The sequence below is a fragment of the Balaenoptera acutorostrata genome, chromosome 9 (genome assembly GCF_949987535.1).
Source record: "Balaenoptera acutorostrata chromosome 9, mBalAcu1.1, whole genome shotgun sequence".
Taxonomy (NCBI): Eukaryota; Metazoa; Chordata; class Mammalia; order Artiodactyla; family Balaenopteridae; genus Balaenoptera; species Balaenoptera acutorostrata.
This window is the reverse complement of record NC_080072.1, coordinates 5,268,997-5,289,977: the sequence shown is the minus strand read 5'-3', so window position 1 is coordinate 5,289,977 and position 20,981 is coordinate 5,268,997. Positions and strand designations below refer to the sequence as shown.

At 47.7% G+C, this 20,981-nt stretch overlaps 1 protein-coding gene across 4 annotated transcripts in view; it reads right to left on the bottom strand.

Moving 5' to 3' along the window:
• Positions 1-15,739, bottom strand: part of CHKA (choline kinase alpha) — a 61,887-nt gene extending 46,148 nt beyond the window's left edge. For 2 of the 4 annotated variants that reach the window (XM_057553791.1, XM_057553792.1), the window contains exon 1: positions 15,096-15,734. In XM_057553791.1, the coding sequence (XP_057409774.1) occupies positions 15,096-15,436 (341 nt within the window). In that variant the 5' untranslated portion in view covers positions 15,437-15,734. Of the gene's footprint in view, positions 1-15,095 lie in introns of all 4 variants that reach the window. The other 2 variants (XM_057553793.1, XM_057553794.1) reach the window with 2 other exon arrangements.
• Positions 15,740-20,981: the final 5,242 nt, after the last annotated feature.

Genomic DNA, 20,981 nt, shown 5'->3' with positions numbered 1-20,981 from the left:
CACCATCCAGGCATCCAGGCCATTGTCAAAACCGTCAAGAGAAAAGATTCCAGAATAAAGCCTGGGGAGGGAAGGTTTGCCAACACCGGCCTCCCGTGCCCTTTGCCCTCCTCCTGCCGATTGGCTCACTTCAGTGCTGTTCATAATCTCTGGACTTGTCAAAGTTTTAAAATTATGCTTCAGTAGTTGTGAACATCTCTGAACCGGGTGGCTTCCACGGTACTCTTTAGTGCAGCATCCTGAATTCCACCCCTGCGCTGGCAGGCCAAACGCAATGCAGGAAAACTAAGAGAGGAAGACTCGGAAGAGATGAAATTTCCAGTAGCCTATGTGCAGGGGAAAGCAGTAAAAGGCCACAACCATAACTTCAGGCATTAATTACCTGCCATCGTATGTACACCCTACAGAATCCTACTCACCCTTATTCACAGTCCAAAACGGACAAAGGGTGACTCACAAACCAGGTCTGTTTGCAGCTCTCATCAGTAAAACAGGGTCCCTGAAAAGGTCAGACTCCTGGGGCGACCCTGCCTTCTCCACATGACTCGTCCATACGAATGTCACTCGGCCCTGGACTGTGGCAGGATGCCTACCTGCGGAGGTTTCCGACCCATGGGAGCACCGACTGGACCTCAGCGTAGAGATGCCACTTGACTTTACTACTTACCTAAAATATAGGACTCGTCAACACGCTCAAGGTCATTTGAAGGCCTTGCCAGACATCATACTCTCAGGATACTTTTGCACATACCTTGCAAGCAATAGGTGCTATTGTAGAGAATTGCTTATTACAAAAAATCTGGGCAAAAATAGAGACAGGTGTATGTAATCTCTGCCTAAACTGAAGTGCATACCTGAGTGACTAGCTGAAATAACCATCATACTGTGTTAGAGCTAGACAGGAGTCACCACTTATTAACACTAACTCCTGGCAAGCTACTCAGCCTCTCTGGGCCCCAGGGGTTAAGAATTCCTCTCCCTGAGGCTCGTTGCCCGGGGTTAAATGAGGTAAGCACAGTCAGCGTAGTACCTGGCAAGAGTGAGCACTTAATGAATGGAATCTTTTATTACCGTGATTAACTTAACAAAGCAGAAATTCTAGTATCCAAACTGTCCTGAAAAGATCAAAATGATATTTCAATTAAAATATAACACTATATGGCTATTCAAAAGAATAAGGTAGCTCAATAAATACCAATATAAAACAATCTCCAAGACACAGTGCTGCTTTTAGTGCAAAAAAAGTGATCTAGTAGTGGGATGGCTGGGTCGTATGGTAGTTCTATTTTTAGTTTTTTAAGGAACCTCCATACTGTTCTCCATAGTGGCTGTATCAATTTACATTCCCACCAACAGTGCAAGAGTGTTCCCTTTTCTCCACACCCTCTCCAGCATTTATTGTTTCTAGATTTTTTGATGATGGCCATGTACCAAAATGTTCATTGCAGCTCTATTTACAATAGCCAGGACATGGAAGCAACCTAAGTGTCCATCGACAGATGAATGGATAAAGAAGATGTGGCACATATATACAATGGAATACTACTCAGCCATAAAAAGAAATGAAATGGACGTATTGGTAGTGAGGTGGATGGAGTTAGAGTCTGTCATACAGAGTGAAGTAAGTCAGAAAGAGAAAAACAAGTACAGTATGCTAACACATATATATGGAATCTAAGGGAAAACAAAAAAAAAGGTCATGAAGAACCTAGTGGCGAAACGGGAATAAAGACACAGACCTCCTAGAGAATCGACTTGAGGATATGGGGAGGGGGAGGGGTAAGATGTGACAGGGTGAGAGAGTGGCATGGACATATATACACTACCAAATGTAAAATAGATAGCTAGTGGGAAGCAGCCGCGTAGCACAGGGAGATCAGCTTGGTGCTTTGAGACCACCTAGAGGGGTGGGATAGGGAGGGTGGGAGGGAGGGAGATGCAAGAGGGAAGAGATATGGGAACATATGTATATGTATAACTAATTCACTTTGTTACGGAGCAGAAACTAACACACCATTGTAAAGCAATTATACTCCAATAAAGATGTTTAAAGAAAAAAAAAGTGATCTACTGTTAAGTATTAAAGAGGGAGGGGAAGCTACACATTCTCAGCCCCTCGCACAGGGCCTAGCACATTGCAGCTCTCAGTGTTTGCTGAAGAAACGAATACACCCACACATACTAATATATGCATGACATCTCTCTGGAAGTGCTTGCTTCTAGGGAGAGGCGCCGGGGTCAGAGATGGGAGAAAGACACCCTTCCGTAATGTTTGAATCTTAAAGCCAGTACACTGATTATCTACTCAAAGATTTTTTTTCTTTAACAAAATGAGCAAAAATAACCCTTGTTTTTTTCCAACTGTCCTCTGTAATCCCTTCACAAATAAAAGGAATGAATGCTCAAGGAGGGAGCTATCCCACTCAACTGACTTCCTGGTTAATCATCAGGTTGGTATGAAGTACCATCCTAACCACAAGATAATGAGAGGCTAACAAAACACTCTTGTGGAAAATCTAAAAACTCTTTGTACCTCCCTCCGTTCCTGCCTTAAATACGGGGTGGCAAATGTGATGTACCCGTTCACGTTTCAAGCCCCTCCCTGGCCTGGGGCCCTTATTCTGAACATGAAATATCACTACAGAGCGCTAGGGAGGTTAAGACACACACAGAGGAACTCAGATGTGAACGGCTTCCAAGGCGGGCCAGGGAATGTTCTTAATGCTTAAAGTAATATTGCTTTTTATTTATTTATTTATTTTTAATTAATTTATTTATTTATATTTATTTTTGGCTGTGTTGGGTCTTTGTTTCTGTGCGGGGGCTTTCTCCAGTTGCGGAGAGCGGGGGCCACTCTTCACCGCGGTGCGCGGGCCTCTCACCGTCGCGGCCTCTCACTATCGCGACCTCTCTTGTTGCGGAGCACAGGCTCCAGACGCGCAGGCTCAGTAGTTGTGGCTCACGGGCCCAGTCACTCCGCGGCATGTGGGATCTTCCCAGACCAGAGCTCGAACCAGTGTCCCCTGCATTGGCAGGCAGATTCTTAACCACTGCGCCACCAGGGAAGCCCTGCTTTTTCTTATTTTCACACTTTCTCTTAAAAAAAAAAATTAAGGAGGGCTTCCCTGGTGGCGCAGTGGTTGGGAGTCTGCCTGCCGGTGCAGGGGACACGGGTTCGGGCCCTGGTCTGGGAGGATCCCACATGCCACGGAGCGACTGGGCCCGTGAGCCACAATTGCTGAGCCTGCGTGTCTGGAGCCTGTGCTCCGCAACGGGAGAGGCCGCGATGGTGGGGGGCCCGTGCACCGCGATGAAGAGTGGCCCCCACTTGCCGCAACTGGAGGAAGCCCTCACACAGAAACGAAGACCCAACACAGCCATAAATAAATAAATTAATTAAATTAAATAAAAAAAATAAAAAAAAAATTAAGGAAAATGTTTAGTAACTGGGGCTCCAGTTAATTGAAACTTTCCTGCTAATTTCTTTCCTCTAGTCACATAACAGATAATACCCTGTGTACGTTTCAGGATTTTTAGGCCCGGGCCTCATTTTCAGCCCTGAACTGCCTGACTGAGCCCTTTAAAAAGACAAAATGTTTTTCAGTGATATCAATCTATAATAATAATGATCAATTTGTTTCTTGGTGACTTTTCCAACCTTCAACTTTAGAGGCAGTTCTAGGTTTAGGCAAGTTGATTCTGTCCTCCCTCAACTCATCTTTTTCTACGTTAGCCCCACTGTTCCAGAACCTGAAGCATAATCCTTTCCAACAAAAGTCGACTGTGTTAGACAATGAAGCATCTCGGGGAAATTTACATGTTACCTAAACACAGGACAAACCCCAAAACCCTGGTAAGGCACAAAATCAATCAAGATCCTCTTAACTTGCTAACAGGTCACTACACTTCAAACAGGTTACCCTCACATTTGGGATAAAGTACAGTTTATTTCCAGACTTAATGGCAGTGGAGATTTTCAAGGAGGAAGAAAAAAATGAACATTTCCCCGCCATGAGGCAAACGAGGAAACACTCCTGACTTAAAGGTCCATCAGCTCACCATTTATGGCACGGCTGTACTTTACCCAGGAGGCCAGAGGTGGCAAGAGGGCTCCCCACTCAGATACAGAGAGTACTCAACCGTAACGCAGGGAAGCAAAGGAAGGTGGCTGGGCCACAGCAACTGTAAACACTATCCTTCCAGCTCCCCACCTGCTACGGCTCAGTCCTCAGGGTGGGACCACGACACGGCGCTTCCCTCATCACTCCCTCTCCAACCACGAAGCCGCAGCGCAAGATGCCATCTTGGTTCCTGGCCGCTTCACAAATCCTCCCAGACTGTTCACCCACCTTGCGAAAAACACTGAATGCTACTGGCAGGTGTTGGCTATAAAAACTATCATTCAAGTTTGCTTGCTCTGAAAAGTTCTCATAGATTGAAAATATACTCCATGTGTAGAAAGGAGGTCAAATCCGAGTCAATGATAAGGCCGAACAGTCCAGTAGATGTGGTCCATTCATGCTGTGTGGTGTGTCACTTTAACACGGCAGCAGGAAGCTGGTCTACACGGAGCAGGTCCTGGGCACTTGGGAATGTCACACCCTGTGCTTCAAGTACTCAGTGTGTGACAGGAAGTAGTTGGTAATTTTAACTACACGTGATAAAGTGAATGCAGGGGAGAGAGCCTCTGCACTATTGTGTGGACTCTCTCTGCCCCACAGAAACAATTTTTTAAGTTTTGGAGTAAAATCACTTCACTAGATAGTAGTTTACTGTATAACACACTTTTTATTTTAGCAACATGTATTTAATACAAGTAGCTTTACAAATGGTTTGTATCCTTTATTTGCAGACTTACCAAGTCTTAACGAGGTTATTTCTGTTTTATTCTACAGCATTCTACATGGGGAAAATGCATGCTGTAGTGATACAACAAGTTAGTGAAGTGCCCATGGTCTTGAAATATGCCATTCCTCACGTCAAACCTCTAAATTACTTTTTTTCCCCATATTTAAGTTGAGGTGAAACACACATAACATACAATTTGCCATCTTAAACATCTGTAAGTGTACAGTTCAGTGGCATTAAGTACATTCACATTCTTGTGCAACCATCACCATCTTCTACCTCCAGAACTGTTCATCTCATAAAGCTGACACTCCGTGCCCTTTAAACACTAACTCTCCATTCCCCATCCTCCAGCCCCGGGCACCCACCAGGCTACTGTGTCCCTATGAATTTGCCTTCTCTAAGGACCTCACAGCAGTGACATCATACAATATTTGTCTTTTTGTGACTGGCTTATTTCACTTAGCAGAACGTCCTCCAGGTTCAGCCATGTTGTAACGTGTCAGACTCTCCTTTTTATCACAGCTGAATAACATCTGATTGCAGGTATATGCCACACTCTGCTCATCCATTCATCCATCAAAAACATGTAGGTATTTTTAACCATTTGGAAAAGGAGTCCATCTAGGTGAGTCAGCTCAGACAACGAGAAACCTGAGACACTGCCTGCTCCAGAGAAGCCTTTAGCACAAAGGTTTTCACCTGCTAAACTGAGATGGGAAGTTTCTGGTCTGCACCGAACCAACTGTACTTTGCTGAAAACCAAAAAAGTCACTGAAACCTCTGCAAACTGTCCGCAAGTAACATGGCGCAAAGCCCAGCACACACAGGACTCAGTCTCCTTAAGGTTCAGGGCCTGCACGGAAAATAGAAGCGTCATATCAAAAGAGCTACTGAATTTAGAGCACAAACAAGAAAAAAGGAGATTTTTGCAAAATTTCTTCTAACCATCTAAAATTCAACTTGAAACGACCACAGCTCAGGGGGAAAAAAGCACTTGAGTAAAATGACAGCATCAATACACAGTAATCAGGAACAGGTGTCTTAACTCCCAGCTCTCTCAACACCAAGTCTGCAGGCACAGTTATGAGAACAGGCTTTGTCCCAGGTGGGTTGCTGGCTCTGCAGACAGCTGCATGGTCTTGGGCAAATTACTCTGTAAAATGGTGTAACAGTATCTAGTAGGGGTCTGTGAAGATTACAGAAGATAATGTCAGTTGCTTATTATCATTACCAACTGCAAAGCAAAGGTTAATCTTTAAGAGTGTGTGGGACAGAGCTTCCCCGGTGGCGCAGTGGTTAAGAATCCGCCTGCCAATGCAGGGCACATGGGTTTGAGCCCTGGTCTGGGAAGATCCCACATGCCGCAGAGCAACTGAGCCCATGTGCCACAACTACTGAGCCTGTGCTCTAGAGCCCGTGAGCCACAACTACTGAGCCTGCATGCCACAACTACTAAAGCCCGCAAGCTGCAACTGCTGAAGCCCACGCGCCTAGAGCCCGTGCTCTGCAACAAGAGAAGCCACCGCAATGAGAAGCCCACGAACCGCAACGAAGAGTAGCCCCCGCTCGCCTCAACTAGAGAAAGCCTGTGCACAGAAACAAAGACCCAACACAGCCAAAAATAAATAAATAAAATAAATACATTTATTAAAAAAAAAAAAAAAAAGTGTGTGTGGGACAGAGAAAAGCTCAGGCTTCAGTCCTCTGCTCCAGGCTGCTCAACCTCAGCACCGTCCACGTTCAGGGCACGGAGAGGGAAGTGCTGTCCTGTGCACTGTGGGATGTTGAGCAGTATCCCTGCCCTCTACCCACTAGATGCCAGTAACACCACCACCACCACCACGAAATCGTGACAATCAAAAATGTGTCCGGACATTACCAAATGTCCCCCAGAAAGTATTTCTAAAATACCCACTTCAAGCCACCAACCTTAGCATCCTTGGGACACAGCACACCTCTGCCTCCTCTTCCCACCTGAAAGGTCCTTCCACGTTTCAGAGTTCAGGGATGCTCCCACTTTCTCCACAAAGTGCCCCACATCCCTTCTAGCCCACATGGACCTCCTGGGCCTTATGTTTTTATTGTTTCATCACCAGGCCCTGGACTTCTGTGATATTCAACAAAAAAAGTACTAGGCACAATGAGATGAGTGAATGTTGATTTACAGGGAGATGGCAGTCTGGTTGTGGATGCAAGATGGGCTAATGCAAAGCTAAAGATGAGGGTTGTCCTAGGGCAGTACAAGATTCCCTGCCAGCGGACAGAGGATGGTGAGATCATGGAGGGAGTCTAGGCTGACTGCCAGGCTCCGCCAGAGAGGAAAACCGGGAAGGAGACCGTGGGCATAAGGGTCAGAGATGAGCAAGCCAAGAGACTAGACTGAAGAAAAAAACTCCTGGAGTTAATAAGCAATTATAGCAAGGTTATGCGATACAAGGTTAATATTCAAAAATCAGTTGCTTTCCTGTATACCAGCAATGAACAAGTAGACAATGAAATTAAAGACGTGTTACCATTTACATTAGCACCCCTCCAAATTAAATATTGAGGTATAAATCTAACAAAATATGTACAAGATCTATATGAGGAAAACTACAAAATTCTAACGAAAGATATCAAAGAACTAAATAAATGGAGAGATATTCCATGTTTCTGAATAGGAAGACTCAATATTGTCAAGATGTCAGTTCTTCCCTACTGGATTTATAGATTCAATGCAATCCCAATAAAAATCCCAGCAAGTTATTTTGCGCATATCAACAAACTGATTCTAAAGTTACATGGAGAAGCAAAAGACCTAGAATAGCCAACTCAATACTGAAGAACAACAAAGTCTGAGGACTGATCGTACAGATTTCAAGGCTTACTATAAAGCTACAGGAATCAAGATAGCGTGATACTGGCCAAAAGAAAAAAAAAAAGACAAATAAATCAATGGAACAGAATGCAGAGGCCAGAAACAGACCCACATCAATACAGTCAACTGATCTTGACAAAGAGCAAAAACAATAACTGTGGAGAAAGGATAGTCTTTTCAACAAATGGTGCTGGAAGGACTGGACAGCCCCAGACAAAAAAATTAAATCTAGACACAGACCTTATACCTTCACAAAAATTAACTCAAAATGGATCATTGACCTAAATGTAAGATGCAAAACTATAAAACTAGAACATAACATTAAAGAAAATCTAGTTGACCTTGGGTATGGTGATGATGTTTTAGATACAACTCCAGAGACATGATCCATGAAAGAAATAACTGATAAGCTGGACTTCATTAACATTAAAAAATTCTCGGGCTTCCCTGGTGGCGCAGTGGTTGGGAGTCTGCCTGCTAATGCAGGGCACACGGGTTCGAGCCCTGGTCTGGGAGGATCCCGCATGCCGCGGAGCGACTGGGCCCGTGAGCCACAATTGCTGAGCCTGCGCGTCTGGAGCCTGTGCTCCGCAACGAGAGGGGCCGCGATGGTGGGAGGCCCACGCACCGCGATGAGGAGTGGCCCCCACTTGCCGCAAATGGAGAGGGCCCTCGCACAGAAACAAAGACCCAAAACAGCCATAAATAAATAAATAAAAATAATTAAAAAAAAAAAAAAAAATTCTCCTCTGCAAAAGACACTATCAAGAGAACGCAAAGCAAGCCACAAATTGGAAGGAAATATTTGCAACAGACATCTGATAAAGGACTACTATCCAAAATATTCAAAGAACTCTTGAAATTCAACAATAAGAAAACAACCTGATTAAAAATGGGCGGAAGATCCAAGCAATCACCTGAGCAAGGAAGATAGATGGCAAGTAAGCATAGGAAAAGATGCTTAACATCATTTGCCATTAGAGAATCACAAATTAAAACAAGATACCACTACACACCTACTAGAATGACCAAAATCCAGACCACTGACAACACCAAATGCTGGTGAGGGTGTGGAGCAACAGGAACTCTCACTCATTGCTGGTGGCGATGCAAAATGGTGCAGCCACTTTGGAAGATGGTTTGGCAGTTTCTTACCAAACTAAACATATTCTTACCATATAATCCAGCACCTGGGCTTGTTGGTATTTACCCAAATGAACTGAAAACATGTCCAGAGAAAAACCTGCACACAGATGTTCACAACAGCTGTATTCGTAACTGTCAAAACTTGGATGCAATCAAGATATCCTTCAGGGACTTCTCTGGCGGTCCAGTGGTTAAGACTTCACCTTCCAATGCAGGGGGTACGTGTTTGATCCCTTGTCGGGGAGCTAAGATCCCACATGCCTCGGGGCCAAAAAACCAAAACATAAAACAGAAGCAATATTGTAACAAATTCAAAGACTTAAAAAAAAAAAAGATATCCTTCAGCAGGCAAATGGATAAACCGTGGTACGCCCATACAATGGAATATGATTCAGCACTAAAACAAAATATGCTATCAAGCCATGAAAAGACACGAAGCAAACTTAAATGCATATTATTAAATGAAAGAAGACAATCTGAAAAGGTTATACTGTATGATTCCAACCATATGACATTCTAGAAAAGGCAAAACTATGGAGACACTAAAAAGATCAGGGTTTGAGGGGAGGGAGGGATAAATCGGCAGAGGACAGAGGACTTTTTGGGCCATGAGGCTATTCTGCAGGATCCTACAGTGGTGGATACAGTACACATCATTATACATTTGTCCAAACCTGTACAAGGTACACCGCCAAGAGTGGACTTTGGGTGATGATGTGTCAGTGTAGGTTCGTGGACTTAACAAATGTACCACTGCAGGAGAAGAATGATGTCAACAGTGAGAGAGGCTGTGGGGGGAGGGGGGTATAATGGGAACTCTGTACTTTCTGCCCAATTTGGCTGTGAATCTAAAACTGCTCTAAAAAAAGTTAAGTTTATTCATTTTTTTTAAAAAAGAAGTAAGGCCCCTTAAGGGACCATATTTTCACAGTGTGTAGTAAAAACAAAGTGTAAATGAAACTTTATCTTGAAAAATGAAACAGATTTATGTCTTTACATGTAACATAATTTAGATTATCAAAGTAACTATGTACATATAAAGGAAATCAAGTAGGGAGTTTTGGCATAATTTTTCCAAAACCCTTTAAGATAGCACCATAAAGCACAATTCACTCCTTCGACTTTTACTGTATACTTTTGCAAATACAGCTGAGGACTTTGCCAGTCTTTTCAAGGCCCTCTCTGTCTTTTGATATTTAAATGATCTGATTTTGAAGGGCCCATGGTACCATCTATCCTATCATTTCTCAACTGGTAGTGGGTCTGTGGGGAGATGTGTGTATAACTTTAATAGTCCACAAACATTTCTTTCATCAAACTTCATGATATCTTGCATCTTTTGCAAGATTTACAATTTCATTTCACAACTCACTGTGACTGTTTTATCCGCCAGCAATGAGAGTGATAATAACAAACGCTGATTTGACGGGCGGAGACAGAAGCTAGTGTTCAGCTGCGATGTCCGGGCATGGACAAAATTTCCAAGTGGTCAGTACCTTAATGACAATTTTCATGTTACGGTGATTTTTATCTTTCCCTATACCACTCATAGGTGGAGGGACTCAGGCAACCAGTAGTCTGATTACAAAGAGCCCTGTCATCACATTAGGAGGACAGCAAAGAAGCCAATTTAAGCTAAAATCCAGGGGCTAAACTCAGGCACTCTTCTACTACTGGAGATACAAAGATGAACACGACATGCCCTCTAGGAATTCAATCTAACAGACTTGAACAAATAAACACACACAATGTGGTAAGTGCTGTGACATAAAGGTGTGTATGCATTAAGTGCTATGGAAGAAACCTAAACGAGGAAGAAACTAATTCTGTCTGGCTCTCTAAGTTAGGCCTTGAAGGAGGTATTTTAAAAGCAGACACCAGGGAGTTTCCCTGGTGGCGCAGTGGTTAAGAATCCGCCTGCCGGTGCAGGGGACACAGGTTGGAGCCCTGGTCCAGGAAGATCCCACATGCCGCGGAGCAACTAAGCCTGTGTGCCACAGCTACTGAAGCCCGCGCGCCAAGAGCCCGTGCTCTGCAACAAGAGAAGCCACCGCAATAAGCCCACACACCGCAACGAAGAGTAGCCCCCGCTCACCGCAACTAAAAGAAAGCCCATGTGCAGCAACAAGGACCCAACACAGCCAAAAATTAAATAAATAAATAAATAAATAAATAAATAAATAAATAAATAAATTTATTTATTTATTTAAAAAAAAAAAGGCAGACACCAGGCTGCCAAGCAGAGTGTAGGAACAAAGAAAGGTCTGGAGACTGAAAACACAAAGCTCATTCAAGAAGTGCAAGGACAAGTGTAACTAGCTCACTGTTAGTTGCTGCTAGTTAGGGGAAACGAATGATTTTAAAACAGCAACAAAAAAAGAACCACCCTGAAAAATTAAGGCTGGGGCCCAAGTATAAACCATGCGAACAAGTTTGGATTTTATTCTCCAGCTACAGGACGCCACAGTAAACTTTTAAACAAAGGAGTCAGGATATTTGAGAAATCCCTGGCAATGGGATACAGAATGGAGGGGGGGGGGTCACCCAAAGCACAAGGATATCCACAGGTGCCTCCTGTTACAGGGTCTAAGCAAGGACAGCGGGCCTGGAGCAGACAGGAGGTGTGGGCACAAAAGCAGTTCACTAGGGTTGAGTTGCCACTGAGTGCTGAGGAGGGCTTTCTGAGCAAATGCAAAGGGTGAGAAACAATCCTGAGGCACCAGCCAGCTGCTGTTAATAACTCAAAGAAAAAAAGCAGGAGAAGCATATTCCAGGGTGGGGAGGAGCAAAAGGGTTAAGTGTGGGACAGACTGGATGGACTGCACTGAGGCGGTGAGGTCTCACACACCCCAGAGACCAGCACTCAGCAAAAAGCCGGGGCTGCAGAGATGGATCAGAGCACGTAACAGCCAGAACCTGTGCATGAACTGTCTACGGAGGGCCACTGAATTTCAACCAAGTGTATACCTTTCCCCACTTGAACTACCTCTTTTGCCTTTTTTTTAAAGCTAGGCATCACCCACTTTCCCATATCCTAAATCACCTCTTTTCTCCTTATTAAACTCATTCCATAACTACATTCTATTCCAGAAAACAGGACTGAGAGGCAGTGTATCATACCATACAACATTATTTTAAAAGGTCCACCAAACCAAAAGGAAAGCTGTGTCTTCCAAGACCACTGATTCCTGGAGAAAAGAAACAAAACATCCTTGATGAAATAAAAATTCATATTTTAAGGCAAGACAAGAAAAATTTAAACATAAAATTTTTCTCTGCCCATTTGGCCTCCTCCCTCCCCTCTGGTGTGCATCGCGCATCTGCATTACGCGTTAACCAGACCTCCCCAGTGACAGAAATACCTGCTCAACCATAAAGATCAATTTTTCTTCTTCTGAAGCCAACCATGTAACTCCTTTCCCAATCCTGTTAGGGGTCACAATGACCTGCCACTCACTCACCTTGCACTTGAAGACATCTTTGGTGAACTTCACATACAACGCCAGTATATTATTTCCCTTAAAGACAGCAACTGGCCCAGAACAGACTGGTCAGACGACCTGGGGCGATACTGGGCCAAACCTAATGGAAGTTCTTAGTTTAAATACTTACTTATGATCTTATTAATGTCACTAGCTATATTACCAGTAATCTGCCTATTTTACAAGATTACTGTTTCTTGCATTACCAAGTGTGTGACTAAGCCTCCAATAAAATTAATGATGATTAGCCAACTTGAAATGATTGACCAAACTTATAGTTCTGTAAGACCAACGATTATAATAGTATAGCTCTAGATATGGGAAGAAGCAACAAGAAGGAACCTTCGGGGCTTCCCTGGTGGCGCAGTGGTTAAGAAGCCACCCGCCAATGCAGGGGACGTGGGTTCGAGCCCTGGCCCAGGAAGATCCCACATGCCGCGGAGCAACTAAGCCTGTGCGCCACAACTACTGAGCCTGCGCTCTAGAGCCCGCGAGCCACAACTACTGAGCCCGCGTGCCACAACTACTGAAGCCTGCGTGCCTAGAGCCCATGCTCCGCAATAAGAGAAGCCACCGCAATGAGAAGCCCGCGCACCGCAACAAAGAGTAGCCCCTGCTCGCCGCAACTAGAGAAAGCTTGTGCACAGCAACAAAGACCCAATGCAGCCAAAAATAAATAATAAAAAAAAAAATTTAAAGAAAAAAAAAGGAAACTTCTCCTGGAGCATAACAGACTACTAAGATAGGTGGTCCAGAGGCTTTTCGCTACTGTTAACAGGGCCTAGTCCACTAACAGCACATTAAGTGGCCTATTAACGAAATCTTCACCTGACCTGGGAATGAGCATTCTTAACGCAGTGGGACAGATTGGTCACGAAATGCCTCCCGAACATTGGTTGAAATTACAACCGAAAGGGAAGGGACTGCAGAATAAAAAATCCTGCCCACTATCCAGTTCAATGAGAATCAAATCATTAGCCACTGTAGTCGCTGACTTACAATACACCCTGAAAGGAATTCAGGGCAAAGATCAGGATGAAGTACTTGGTGCCCTCAGAAAAATGACAGAACTGACCCTCAGAGAGATACTATATCTTCTGGAGAAATATTTCATTCTTGCACCTTCCCACACTTAGAAAGGCACTAAGAGCATTAACTGAGAAGTCATTCCTCATGACTAGCAGCAACCTTCGGCTGAGGTGTGTGCTTGACCGCACGCACCCCCTTTGCAACAACCACATATATTTGGGCCTCCCCCTTGACCTCTTCCGAACAGTGTTCAGAGCTCTGTGAGAGGCTGTCTCTGGGTTATAACCCTCAGTCTGACTTGAATAAAATTTTCCATTTCTTTCTTAGATTGACTACCGATTAGTTTTTTCATCGACATCCTCAATGCTTTCAGAATGTCAGGTTTGAGCAAAACACAAAGGTTTATCTAATGAGTGACACTCCCCAGAAAAGCACCTCAAAAACATCTTACAGCTGGATCCAGGGTGTCCAAAACGTTTTCATAGGCAACAGGCAAGAGCACTGGAGTAGGAGGTGGGTTCAAGAGACCTGGCAGCTCACGCTGATGTCAGCACAGAGCCACTGACCTCAGGCACTGCCCCTCTACGTTTTCCATTTTACAGCTGGATGACCTTCTGAAGATCACATGGCCTAGGATGATCTTCTCACTGAGAATTTTCAGCCCTAACTAAATGTGATAGTTTGGGAGACAGTTTCATTTCAGGAAAAAACAAAAAAAGGTTTCATTAAGCAATTCTTTGGTTTTCTTTTCTCTTTCTACCTTTATGATTCTCACTGCTCCTAGGCATATCTGTAAGAGAGGCCACAGACACAAAAAGAAAGTGAAGCTCAGTTAATTTTGCTGCATTTGCGGCTCTGGCGAAGCACCGGGCACAGAAAAGGAATCAAATGACTAAAATTGGATTTGGGGCTTATCGGCGGCAGCCAGCCAGTTTCTAGATACTGCACTCAACCTGGTCAACCAGTTACAAGAAAATTAGCAGAAAAAGAAAACACATTTTTAAAGGTCTCAATAGAAGGATGCCCACTAAATGTTAAGTGATCATCTCATGGGAGCAAGAGGGACAAAAGCCAAGTTTATGTTTTGCTGTTAAGTCTGAAAACGTACACACTTACTTTTTTTGTAATTTAAACTTATGATTAGTTTTTTTAAGCTTAGAAAAGGGGGGGAAATTCTTTCTCCCTTGCTCTTAGTTATTTTTGGAGCCAAACACCCTAACTTTGGCTGGTCACACACCTACATGTCTGAGCGGTTAGTGGGGAACTAACAAATGTCACCCCTTCACCGCTAACAAATGTCTCTTTCAGTGGGAAAAACCTAATCATGGAATTGAGGAACTAAAAATAAGTCACCAAGTGATTTTTTTTAAGCCAGTCAAAACATCCCTCCTTCATTCAAGGCCCTAAACCCAAAGTGACTTGCTAGACACAGTTTAAGCTTCTGGACAAAATGTACTTTATGATTGAACAGTACTGTTCTCCTTAGAAGAGACGTGTTTTCCCACGAAAGCGGTATGTTTTCAACAGCCTGCCTTCTGGAAGGTCTTCGGGGGCCCGTTTCACGGGATCTGGCCTGGATTTCACAAAGGCTCCTGAAAGGTGGCTTCGCGGGCCGCAGAGCCCCCGGCCCCGCCCCCGACCTCAGGCTCCGCCCCCGGCCAGCGTCACCCAACCGCGTCCGCGCAGCCCACCCTCCCTCCCGCCCGCCCCGGCGCGCCGCCGACACCGACCTGATGACACTGATGTGGAACTGGTCCTCGCGAAGGCCCCGCCAGGCGCCGGACAGGAACTCCTTGCACCACAGATAGGCCCTGCGCCGCGTCCTGGGCTCGGGCTGATCGTCGGCCGGCGGCGGTGGGGGCAGCGGCAGCGGCGGCGGCGGCGGCGGCGGGGGCAGCGCGAGCTGCGGCTGCCGCCCGCCCAGCTGCTTGGGCTCGAGGTCACTGGCGGCGTCGCGCTGCTGCCCCACGCCGGGCGCCGGGGCCGCGCTGCCGCTGCCGCTGCCGCAGCTCAGCAGCAGTCCGAGCGGCGAGGGCTCCGCCTCGCCCCCGTTGCAGAACTTGGTCTTCATGCCGGGCAGGCGGCCGAGGAGGCGCGGTCGGCCGCAACGCGAGAGGGCGAGGCTCAGGGTCCAGCTGGACGCCCCCCTCACGGAGGCCGGGCGCGGAGGCCGCTCGCCCACTCGCTGACGGGCAGGCCGGGGGCGGCGGCGGTTGGGGGCGCGGCGGGCGGGCGCGGGGCGGCGGCGGCGTAGAGGCGGCAAGCGGCGGGCGGCGGCGGCGCTCGGCTGGTCCTGCTGGTCGTGGCGCTCGCTCCTATACCGCCGCCGCACGAGGAACGCCGTCCGCGTCACAGCCCGCCCTCGCGCTCGCCGCTTATTGGCCGCCGCCCGTCGGCCTGGCGCATCACAACCGCCTCCGCTCTCGCCACGCCGCCTCCCCATTGGCTGCGGCAGCACACGGCCCCCCCACCCCCCGTTTCGTTTCCTGCGGCCGCGGGAGGCGGGGCCTCGAGGGGGGCGGGGCGTTGAGCCGGTGCCCGGGGTCGCGAGAATGGAGAAAGCTAGCGGGGCGGGGTGGGGGGGCGAGAGCCGGTGGGGGCTGCGCGGCCCTTGAGCTTCGGGGGAGCCAGAACTTGGCTTTGGTGGCTGAAACTTTGCTTGACCCTTCGAATCCTGCAGGACATTAGAGGCCGGGACCTGGCCGCGGGCAGTTAGGAAACCGGTCCCTGGAAGCCTCCAGGCTTCTCTTTCCGCATGACCTTGGGGCGAGGCACCTCCTTCTGCAGCTCCGTACGTGTGTTTTTATAACACTTCCCAGCGCCGGCTCAGCTCCCTGCGAGGCGCGGCCACGCCCCGTCCAAGCTGGAGCCTGAGAAATTATTGTCCCCGGGTCACACAAACCGAGGCCCGAAAGGGGGAAGAGGCGACTGGTTCAAGGCCGCACAGCTGGCCGCAGAGCCCTCTGAAGCCTCTTGCAGCCTCAGTTTCCCTGTCCGTGGTGCTGAGGATGCCAGGGCCTAGAGGCTCGGGGCGGGCGGGGCGGCATCCCCGCAGCTGCCCTGCGTTCTGGCCAAAGGTGAGTGCCACGGGGCTGCTGGCTTTGTGGGTGCCGCCCCGCCCGCCCCCACGCTGGAGGCAGCCCCGTGACTGTGACTAACGCACCTTTGCCCGCGGAGGGGAGGCAAGGGCCCCTGCTCCCATTTACCACATTTACCCCATGAACTGCCCCATGTCCCTCACTCCTCTCTCACCCCGCCGCCCCAATCCTTTCCGAAAGCAATTGGAGTATGGATAAATTTTAAAATTACAGATCCTGTTTTTACCGGGCATGAGCTGGGACAAGAGGGTTCCCTGGCTGCTTAGGAAATTCAGCGCCTGGCATGCAGGAAATGGCTTCTCTGGGGGGGTTTCACAGTCTTCGGGAAGAAAACATCTCTTTTTAGCAGTGTGCACTTGGCTGAACTTGCTCCAAGAAAAATGCGCTCATTGAACAAAAGGATTATGATGAAAGGGGGCTTTTGTCAAGGCAGCTGTGGAGGTGGGCCTGGACATTGAACTGGAGGGAGCTGGGAGCCATCCAGCATGAGGCGGGGGCGGAGTAGGAGTCTCATTGGATGTTGGAAAAGCTGAGAAATCAAGGTCTACAGTCAGGCCATTTAGATAAGAGAGCCAAGGACTTTGTCTAAAAATACCAGCCCTCAGATGGTGGGGCTGTGTCTATGGTCTGCCCAGGTGACAGGCCTTTATCCCACTGTCCCGTGACAGCAGCCTGGTAATCTCAGAGGAACGCCAGAAACCTGGCCAGGAGGAAGGGGCACAGGAAGTAGGGGTTGAGCCTCTGTCATTTCAAGCCCGGTTTAGGCTACTAGAACCCACAGACTCCTTTATGGGATCGCAGTTCCCTGTGGGAATAAAATATTGCCTCATTAAAAGTGTTGGAAAGTTATATCTGTTACTGCTTCCATTAAATGGATATGAAGACTGAGTCCTGCAGAGGCTGAACAACTCAGGTGAGGTCCCTTGGCCAAGGTGAGGAGCAAGGCAGGTGTCCTGGCTCCTTTGTGTGAAGAGCACCATGTCCATATGGACAAAACTTCCCTCTCCTACAGTCAAACGAAAGTCCTGGACTTAGCTCTCAATGGCCCATCCTTGGCCTGGCCAGTCAGGACCCACCCTTAGCACCGGGGTGGTCAATTCCACGCAACGCCGCCGAAGCAGAGACTGAGGAAGCTTGGCATGTAGTAATGCTAAAATATCAGGTTTTACATGAGGGGTGTTTGAGCTAGTTGAGAAGGCATCTCTACCGGGCAGTCAGGAGCCTCAGTCTGCTTACCTCTGCAAGGGGCACAATAATAGCAACTTTCCAGAGTCATCTGTGATGATGTATACAGCACACGGTAGGTGCTCAGGAAAAGTGCCAGGCGTGTCACCACCCAAAGGAGAAATCCAGAAGGATAAATATGCCCATGACCCTTGAGGTAGCACCCCCATTCTCAAGACTTCCTCCCAAGAAAAGAAGTCATCGGCAGCAAAAAGCCCTGTGCCTAAAGCTGCCCATCACTGTGTTCTCTCTCACTGAAGAAAGCTGGAAATAACCTAAATGTTTGTCTAGCGCCCTGGACTGGGCTATAAAGGATGTTGGTATCAGACAGGAGTGAAGTTGGTAAGCAGGGTTCATTTTCCGCACATTTCTCGAGTGCCTTCAGTGTGCCAGCCAGAGGGCTTGGCAGTACTGGGCAGTGAGGAAAGCAGCTCTGCCTGGCCCCTGCTCCAATCTGGACGAGCAACGCTGCCCACCCCACGCCCCCCTCTCCCTCCCCCCTCCCCCTTGTTAGTTGCTCTATTGTGTATTGTCCATGTCCCCACCAGACTGGAACCTCCAGGAGAGCAGGGACCTAAGTGTCTTGTTCTTCATCACAGTGCCCAGCAGGCCCTGAGGTTTGTAGGCCCTCGGAAGTATTTGCTGAACAAATGAAGTTCTGGCTCAGCACTTCCTAACTGTATGACTTTGGGTTGAGCCTCAGTTTCCTCAGCTGTAACGTGGGGGTTATAATCCGCAGGGCACAGGGTTGTTGTGAGGGATGAGCGAGAGGATGTACAGGAAGTGTGCGGCGAGCAGGAACCCCCCCCGCCCCGTATTGTTGTTACGTGCAGCGTGCTGCATGGCGTGGCTTCTCAGCCAGCAGCTGGCATTCGGCAATGAATAATGCACACACTTGTAGCAACTCAGCCTCGGAAGACGACGTCGTATAAGAAAAGAATGCAAACTGGAATGTACATTCTGATGACCAGAATGTGATCATTTGTGCACAGGTGGACAAAGCTTGGAGAGGAATTTGCTGTGGCAGCCACTGGTGCTGGAGAGAGTGTGTTCCAAGTGTAAAATCTTTTCTTCTAGGACATCGGAAAAAATTTTCCAAGAGCTCCTTGGTGCTGAATTCTGAGAGCAGACACACGGTGTGGGTGATGTGCCTTGGACAGATGAGAGGGGCAGATTGGGGCCCCTGTCCAGCCTCTGGCTTTCCTGCAGACTGGTTCCTCTGGTCTGGCCTGAGGAACCTGGCAGAGGAGTCGCCAGGGCCACTGGGCAGGCCAGCGGCCTGCCACAAGGAACAACGGGGTCCACCCAGGGGCCCCAGCCCTGCCCCCAGCTCCAGCTGCAAGGCCTGTTCCTAGGAAAGGCTTTGTGAGTCTACCTCCTCTCCAAAGAGAGGGGCCACTTGTCAAGCACTTGGTAGGAGCGGGCCCTGTGCAAGCCCCTTACTTGTATCCAGCACCTTTGAACTTTCACTGCCAGCAGTGTGGTGAGTGTAATTAGCACTTCATCTCTCAGGTGAGAATGGTTTACCAGGAGGTAAAACCATTTGTCCAAGGCAGGCAGCTGGTAAGGACAGGACCCAGGACCCACCCAGGACTCCGCCCTCTGAATGTAGGAGAACCCCATCCTTCTGCACCAAAAGCACCTTTGACCCAGAAAGTCCTAGGCACTTGGCACAGTGGGAGTTCCCTAGAGGGCTGGAGAAAGACAGCCCTGTCTGGGCTGTGCTCACCACCCCCTCCCAGGCTACACTCAAGACCCGGCACCCCAACTTCAGCTCTGAGCCTTAAAATATTAATGTGAGTGCAGAGAGATCAATGGACTGAAATCCTACCTGCTCAAGATTGGGTTACAAAACAGAAACACAGATGTAGAGAACAAACGTATGGACACCAAGGGGGGGGTGGTGAATTGGGAGATTGGGATTGACATATATATACTAATATGTATAAAATAGGGCTTCCCTGGTGGTGCAGTGGTTGAGAATCCGCCTGCCAATGCAGGGGACACGGGTTCGAGCCCTGGTCTGGGAGGATCCCACATGCCGCAGAGCAACTGGGCCCGTGAGCCACAACTACTGAGCCTGCGCGTCTGGAGCCTGTGCTCTGCAACAAGAGAGGCCGCGATAGTGAGAGGCCCGCGCACCACGATGAAGAGTGGCCCCCGCTCGCTGCAACTAGAGAAAGCCCTCACACAGAAACAAAGACCCAACACAGCCAAAAATAAATAAATAAATAAATATTTTTAAAAATTAATTAAAATAGATAATAAGAACCTGCTGTATAAAAAAAATAAATTAAGAAAAAAAAGATTGGGTTACAGCCCTGCCAGCAGTGTGACATGGAACTGGGCCCCTTCACTCAGTGCCTGGGTTTGGCCCCAGCCCAGGAAGCTCTGTCAGCTAGAGACTTGGCAGGCCAGCAGCTTCCAGAGGTCTCAGCCTTTCTCAGAGGCATCCTTCTACCGTACGCCTAGCCTCAATGCTTCAAAGCCACAGGTAGGACCTAGGGCCCAGAGAGTTTAATGAAAGCAGGTGACTTGTATGCCCATGCGTCCGGTGGTTGGGACAGGCCCTCGCCCCATCCCCCGTACGCAGGTATCCTGAGTATAGCATTAGAGGTAAAAACCTGTCTTTGGAGCTTTTGCCTCCACCAACTGTGTGACCTAGGACAAGTTACCTACCCCTCTATACCAGATGGAGATAATTGTTCCTACCCTACAGGTTTGTTGGGGGGAGTCATGGAAGCCAGCAGGGAAAGGGCTGGGTTCAAAGTCAAGGCCACACAAAGGGTAGCTGTGCCCTTCTACTGATTGTTCTCTGGATTCCCAGAGACTGGCAGAGAGCAGCCATCATCTGTTGTTAGTAAGAGTGGCCCTGCAGCAACTCATCCCAAGTACCATGAGGGAAGCAAAGCCTGCAGGAACTATAGCGATGCAGGGCCTCCCAGAAGTCTGCCAGGGCCTGGGGACTTTTCCATTCTTTGAGGCTCCTAGCACTTTCAAAAATGAAGAAATTCAGGCATAACTTGTTTTATTGCTCCTCACAAATACATTTTTCCAAGTCGAAGGTTTGTGGCAACCCTGCATGGAGCAAGTCTATTGGTAGCATTTTTCCAACACCATTTGTTCACTTCATATCTGTGTCACGTTTTGGTAATTTTGGCAATACTTCAAACTTTTATTATTATTATATTTGCCACTGTGATCTGTGATCAGTGATCTTTGATGTTTTTGTGGACAAAAAATATTGCCCGCTATTTCAGTAAAAAACAAATGTTGTGGCCATCAAGCCATCAA